Consider the following 7,061-nt stretch of genomic DNA (forward strand, 5'->3'; position numbering starts at 1 on the left):
GTGAATAACATCAGCTGACAGGAAGTAAACATGGACCCAAGCTGTTGCCTAGCAACGCAATTCCGTTGAAATGTACTAAAACGGAGCGTTTCAGACAGAGGGTGAATGCAAGCATATTCAGGCAGACTGTATGAGGAAAATAAAGGGTTGTTTGAACATTACAGCATGTAAACATGTTCTAGTAGAAACACAAAATACAAGTATGAACCTGCAAATGAGCACGATATGGGACCTTTAAGATGATGCTAAATGTTGATTTCTTTTTTTTTAAACCATGTGCTGAAAAAGTTTGATGATCGATACCACACTTAATTTTATTTGTGGGGTAAAAAGTATCAGGCATATTCCACATGAGATGGTGAATTTGATAAACATATAACCCAGGAGTCACTGAGAATCACTGCAAACAATGTGTTTATTTCAAAGTTGAGTACATGTTTATTCTCCGAGTTCCTCTCCACCTGAGCCGAATGTGATCTGAGCCAGTTTGTTGTAGGTGTCAAAGTGCCTGGAGCCCAGGTAGGTACCGAATACCGCCTGCAGCACCAGAACCGCCCTCATCCGCCTCAGAACCGGCCTGGAGAGGTCCATCCAGAACCGCAGCAGGTTGCCCTTCTCCGGCATCGGTGCTGTGTTGTACCTGGTCGCCAGGCCGATATTCACAGGTAGAGCCAGGATGATGGGGTACACACCTCCACCCACCACACCGACCAGCGCTCCTCTCATCAGGGCACAGGTGGGACAGTTGAGGTCACCTGTTCTGGCCAAACAAACACTCAGAATTAAGAATATTGAATTACAAATTCCATTAAGTAAAGCATTCATCAAGACATTATGCACAAACAGTACGGCAGGAGAACTGGGATGATCAGGAAACTAAAAGACATCTGTACAAAATACAGAAACATGTAGGAGCAGGGAGGAAGGAGAAAGGAGGGCTGGAGAAGAAGGGAAGACAATGTCATCACTCGACTGAGAATCAGACATACAGGTCTTAAACATCCAGAAGAAGAATAAAGAGGAGGAGGAGGAGGAGGAGGAGGAGGAGAAGAAGAAAAAAGGAGAAGGAGAAGAAGAAGAAGAAGAAGGAGGAGGAGAAGGAGAAGAAGAAGAAGGAGGAGGAGAAGGAGAAGAAGAAGAAGGAGGAGGAGGAGGAGGAGGAGAAGGAGAAGAAGAAGAAGGAGGAGGAGGAGGAGGAGGAGAAAGAAGAAGAAGAAGGAGGAGGAGGAGAAGGAGGAGAAGGAGAAGGAGGAAGAGGAGGAGGAGGAGGAGAAGAAGAAGAAGAAGAAAAAGGAGAAGGAGAAGAAGAAGAAGAAGAAGAAGGAGGAGAAGGAGAAGAAGAAGAAGGAGGAGGAGGAGGAGAAAGAAGAAGAACAAGAAGAACAAGAAGGAAAAGAAGGAGGAGGAGGAGAAGAAGAAGAACAAGGAGAAGGAGGAGGAGGAGAAGAAAAACAAGAAGAACAAGAAGGAAAAGAAGGAGGAGGAGGAGGAGAAGAAGAAGAAGAAGAAGAAGAAGAAGAAGAAGAAGAAGAAGAAGAAGAAGAAGAAGAAGAAGAAGAAGAAGGAGGAGAAGAAGAAAAACAAGAAGAATAAGAAGGAAAAGAAGGAGGAGAAGGAGAAGGAGGAAGAGAAGATGGAGAAGGAGGAGGAGGAGGAGGAGGAGGAGGAGGATGAGGAGAAGAAGAAGAAGCAGAAGGAGGAGAAGAAGGTGATGAAGGAGATGAAGGTGGTGAAGGTGAGGAAGGTGATGAAGGAGAAGAAGGAGAAGAAGGTGAGGAAGGTGGTGAAGGTGAGGAAGGTGATGAAGGTGAAGAAGGTGATGAAGGTGATGAAGGTGAAGAAGGTGATGAAGGTGATGAAGGTGATGAAGGTGAAGAAGGTGAGGAAGGTGGTGAAGGTGAAGAAGGTGATGAAGGTGAAGAAGGAGAAGAAGGTGATGAAGGTGATGAAGGTGAAGAAGGTGATGAAGGTGATGAAGGTGAAGAAGGTGATGAAGGTGAAGAAGGTGATGAAGGTGAAGAAGGTGATGAAGGTGATGAAGGTGATGAAGGTGAAGAAGGTGATGAAGGAGAAGAAGGTGATGAAGGTGGTGAAGGAGAAGAAGGTGAAGAAGGTGATGAAGGTGAAGAAGGTGATGAAGGTGATGAAGGTGATGAAGGAGAAGAAGGTGATGAAGGAGAAGAAGGTGATGAAGGAGAAGAAGGTGATGAAGGAGAAGAAGGTGATGAAGGTGAAGAAGGTGATGAAGGTGATGAAGGTGATGAAGGTGATGAAGGTGATGAAGGAGATGAAGGAGAAGAAGGTGGTGAAGGTGATGAAGGTGATGAAGGAGAAGAAGGTGATGAAGGTGAAGAAGGTGATGAAGGAGAAGAAGGTGATGAAGGTGAAGAAGGTGATGAAGGAGAAGAAGGTGATGAAGGTGAAGAAGGTGATGAAGGAGAAGAAGGTGATGAAGGTGAAGAAGGTGATGAAGGTGATGAAGGTGATGAAGGTGAAGAAGGTGATGAAGGTGATGAAGGTGATGAAGGTGATGAAGGTGATGAAGGAGAAGAAGGAGAAGAAGGTGATGAAGGAGAAGAAGGTGAAGAAGGTGATGAAGGTGAAGAAGGTGATGAAGGAGAAGAAGGAGAAGAAGGAGATGAAGGTGGTGAAGGTGATGAAGGTGGTGAAGGTGGTGAAGGTGATGAAGGTGATGAAGGTGGTGAAGGTGGTGAAGGTGAAGAAGGTGATGAAGGTGATGAAGGTGATGAAGGTGATGAAGGTGATGAAGGAGATAAAGATGATGAAGGTGATGAAGGTGATGAAGGTGATGAAGGTGGTGAAGGTGGTGAAGGTGAAGAAGGTGATGAAGGTGATGAAGGTGATGAAGGTGATGAAGGAGATAAAGATGATGAAGGTGATGAAGGTGGTGAAGGTGATGAAGGTGATGAAGGTGATGAAGGTGGTGAAGGTGGTGAAGGTGAAGAAGGTGATGAAGGTGATGAAGGTGATGAAGGTGATGAAGGTGATGAAGGAGATAAAGATGATGAAGGTGATGAAGGTGGTGAAGGTGATGAAGGTGGTGAAGGTGATGAAGGTGGTGAAGGTGGTGAAGGTGATGAAGGTGATGAAGGTGGTGAAGGTGGTGAAGGTGAAGAAGGTGATGAAGGTGATGAAGGTGATGAAGGTGATGAAGGTGATGAAGGAGATAAAGATGATGAAGGTGATGAAGGTGGTGAAGGTGGTGAAGGTGAAGAAGGTGATGAAGGTGATGAAGGTGATGAAGGTGATGAAGGTGATGAAGGAGATAAAGATGATGAAGGTGATGAAGGTGGTGAAGGTGATGAAGGTGGTGAAGGTGGTGAAGGTGATGAAGGTGATGAAGGTGATGAAGGTGATGAAGGAGATAAAGATGATGAAGGTGATGAAGGTGGTGAAGGTGATGAAGGTGAGGAAGGTGGTGAAGGTGAGGAAGGTGATGAAGGTGAAGAAGGTGATGAAGGTGATGAAGGTGATGAAGGTGAGGAAGGTGATGAAGGTGAGGTCACCTGACAGCAGAGGCGCAGACACCGTGGCGGTGTAGAGCGCGTAGGTGGTGATGAAGGGCAGCACCGCCATGGGGAGGCTGGAGGAGAACGCAGCCTGTCTGACGTTCAGAGCTCTCCGGTACAAGCTGTTCGCCACCAGACCAGCCAGCCCTCCGTTACCCCCCAGGTACACCGGGCCGTACCGGAAGACCTTCTGATCGATGTCAGGAAGCTTCTCGAAGTTCTTCTGGAGCATCTCAGAGATCACCGCTCTGGAGAGCCCGGGACCGGGACCGGGACCGGGACCGGCACCGGGACCGGGACCGGGACCGGGACCGGGACCGGGACCGGGACCGGAGACACTCTCCCCCCGGTGGAGCTCAGACATCTTCTCAGGTAATGTTAGGAACCAGACTACCCGGGTTTATAACCTGCTACAACTCTGAGTTCACATTAAAGGTGAGACGCTCCTCAGGATGGAGACCACAGGGAGCCGACATGTTTTACCCACAATTCAAAGCGCAGAACACGTGGGTTGTGTTGCCCTGCTTAGAGCCTCTCAGGCAAAGCGCAGAACACGTGGGTTGTGTTGCCCTGCTTAGAGCCTCTCAGGCAAAGCGCAGAACACGTGGGTTGTGTTGCCCTGCTTAGAGCCTCTCAGGCAAAGCGCAGAACACGTGGGTTGTGTTGCCCTGCTTAGAGCCTCTCAGGCAAAGCGCAGAAGTTGTTTACTCCTCTACCAATGTTGCTATGGAGGTTAAGAATTCTCCATATGTTCCTCATGTATTAAAAAATGTAAAAAAAAAATTAAAAAAAAGCCAAGATTGGTAGTGGAGTAAAACAACTTCGGCGCTTTGCCAGAGAGGCTAAAAAACAAAAAACAAATATATTTGATTTTTTTTTTTTTTTATATATACATGATCAGTATATATATACACTTTTTTAATAGTCGTGTATCACAGTTGTTACCCTGCACTATATTCAGTTTTAACAGTTTTCTTCATCTCCTTGTATTTTTATATCTGGTATATTTTTTTGTACTTTGCACTACTAACTTTTAACTAACATGTTTTGCACTATGGAACTGTGATGCTGGAAACTTAAATTTCCCTCGAGATCAATAAAATGACTATCTATCTGTTCTGTTAAGTGGAACTATAGTGAGGTTACATTAGAGGATGTTACACGGACCTTCTATGGGTGAACACTTCCGGATCATGATAATAAACGGACTACTTAATCTGCACTCTCACACACAGTAACTAGAGATGGCGAGATGAAGCCTCATGAAGCTTTGAAGCTTTCCAGCACATTGGTTCTGAAAAGGGTTCATTGCTCGAGGCTTCATGTGCTCACGAAACCATCTGGTGGTCAAAGAGTGTAAAACAGACAAATATGATCTTAACCATGTGATAAGATCAGATATTCCTTTATTAGACCCGCAGTGGGGACATGTGCAGTGTACAGCAGCAAAGGGGATATAGTGCAAGAAACAAGATGCATCAGCTAACACAGTAAAAAAGAGCTAAACAAAGTGTAACAAAATATGAACCAAGTATAAAGATTGGAAGTATAAAAATAGGAGTCTATACAGTATTGACAATAAACAGACTATTAACAAAATTGCACAAGTGTAAAATGATATTGCACAGTGAGAATTAAATGAAAATCCACCTGAAAATATCAGGTTATTGTCAGTTTGTCAGTTTTTGGTGTGTAAGTGTAAGTGCTCTACTGGGAGCAGTGCTGGTTGTGGTCTACTGGGAACACAGATCTGTGATATACTGTATTTTGCGCCAGTAAAGGCTGTTGGGAATGACTATAAACAATGAATGTAATCAATTTATATATATATATATATCATATTTAATAAAATGTCTATTTAGTAAGTATATTATGAGTATATAAGATACATGTATAATAAACTGTAATTGTTTTGTGAGTAATTCATCTTATGTGTGCAAACCAATCCTAAGTTAATAATTGTATTGTAGTGTAATATGATATAATAATTGCAGGAGGGTTAATATTAGTGTTCTGTGTCACTTCTGGAAAGCGGCATTGGTTGAACCAGTGAAGATCTGAACCACTTCATGAACCAGTGGGCGGCACGGCCGGGCAGCGAGGCTTCGGACGTCATCAATGACGTCATTGGTCTAAAACGAAACAAGCCTCGATACACGCGCATCGCAGGAAACTTCCTGGATTACTCGACACGCGCTGCGAAGCCTCGGCACAGCACGTAACATCACACACAGTAACGTAACATGGTGTCAGAAGAGATGCTAAGCTGTCGGAAAGCTTACAGCTAGACGCTGATCTGACATTGGGAAAGGCCATGGCGAGAGTGAGGCAGAGTGCAGCGGTGAAAGAGCCACAGCCTGTGCTGCGGGGGACAGAGCAGACCACGGGACATGTGGAGGCTGTACACAAAAAGTACAATAAGGTACCAAGGACGGCGAAAGGAAAATCTGACACACCGTCATCAGGATGCAGCAGGTGTGGACAAATGAAAAAACATGTCTGGAAAGACTGCCCTGCTCAGGATGCCGAGTGTAGGAAGTGTCATAAAAAAGGACACTTTGCAAAGAAACACAGTAACGTAACTATCTATCTATCTTTATTTATATATATATATATATATATGTTATTATTTGTGTAGTTTACATTGTTTACATACTCACCTGAGTACTTGACTGCTGGAAACTGTATATTTCATTCATATTATAGTACCATCATTAGTATTACGATTATTATTATTGTTGTATTAACCTATACTACACCTATACATTATTATTATTATTATTATTATTAATAATAATAATAATAATAATATTATCATTATTATCATTATTATTATTATTATTATTATTATATCTTCTCATATCATTTATTACATCTTCTTGTATTGTAATATACAGCTACACTACTGTTATACTATTACATTACACTACGGTTTAGCTGCTACTTTATTTTTTATTTTATTTTATTACTTTACTTTTGGTCTTTTATTAGGTTGTAATTAAAACACATTGTTGTACATTTTGTACTTAAATAATAAAAGTGCTGCCTGATTGAACCTGGAAGGCTGAACTCAGGACATTAAAACCCCATCGTTAAAATTAGTGGGCGTGGTCATAGAGTGTTGCGTCATGGAATGTGTTTAACAACTAGTGATGGGAATTCCGGCTCTTTTTAGTGAGCTAGATCATTTGGCTCAGCTCACCAAGAAGAGCCGGCTCGTTTGGCTCCCAAACGGCTCTTCGTTTTATCACTTCTGCCTTTTATAATTCAGCCAAATTTAGCGCTGTTTTGACCTATGATTAGTATGTGTGCACATATATCACTTAAATTATTTAATGTAATTATACTAAACCTTATAATTTCCAGAATACCATAATTTTACATGCTGCTTCGTTTCCGCCCGTCACTCATCTTGTCTGCTATTCGCGCACCGCACTCCTCTCTCTTTTTCTCTCCTCCTCTTCCTCCTGCTCTGTACCTGTAGACCGTCAGCGCGGAGAAGATCGTCCTATCATTCTGCCTTGAATTATG

The 7,061-nt window shown here is 43.2% G+C and overlaps 1 protein-coding gene across 2 annotated transcripts; it reads right to left on the minus strand.

Annotated features, from left to right (window-relative positions):
• Nucleotides 1–396: 396 nt before the first annotated feature.
• tmem126a (transmembrane protein 126A) lies at nucleotides 397–4,038 on the minus strand. 2 transcript variants are annotated; one of them, XM_037779661.1, is made up of 3 exons: nucleotides 3,864–4,038; nucleotides 3,528–3,797; nucleotides 397–755 (listed from the first exon to the last, which is right to left on the minus strand). In XM_037779661.1, the coding sequence occupies exons 1-3, from the start codon at nucleotides 3,892–3,894 to the stop codon at nucleotides 439–441; spliced, it is 618 nt and encodes a 205-aa protein (XP_037635589.1). In that variant the 5' UTR covers nucleotides 3,895–4,038; the 3' UTR covers nucleotides 397–438. The 2 variants fall into 2 exon arrangements, with proteins under 2 accessions (XP_037635589.1, XP_037635588.1); XM_037779660.1 differs by having other exon boundaries at nucleotides 3,528–3,803; nucleotides 3,864–4,037.
• Between the last annotated feature and the right edge of the window lie 3,023 nt (nucleotides 4,039–7,061).

This window comes from Sebastes umbrosus, chromosome 9 (assembly GCF_015220745.1).
Source record: "Sebastes umbrosus isolate fSebUmb1 chromosome 9, fSebUmb1.pri, whole genome shotgun sequence".
Taxonomy (NCBI): Eukaryota; Metazoa; Chordata; class Actinopteri; order Perciformes; family Sebastidae; genus Sebastes; species Sebastes umbrosus.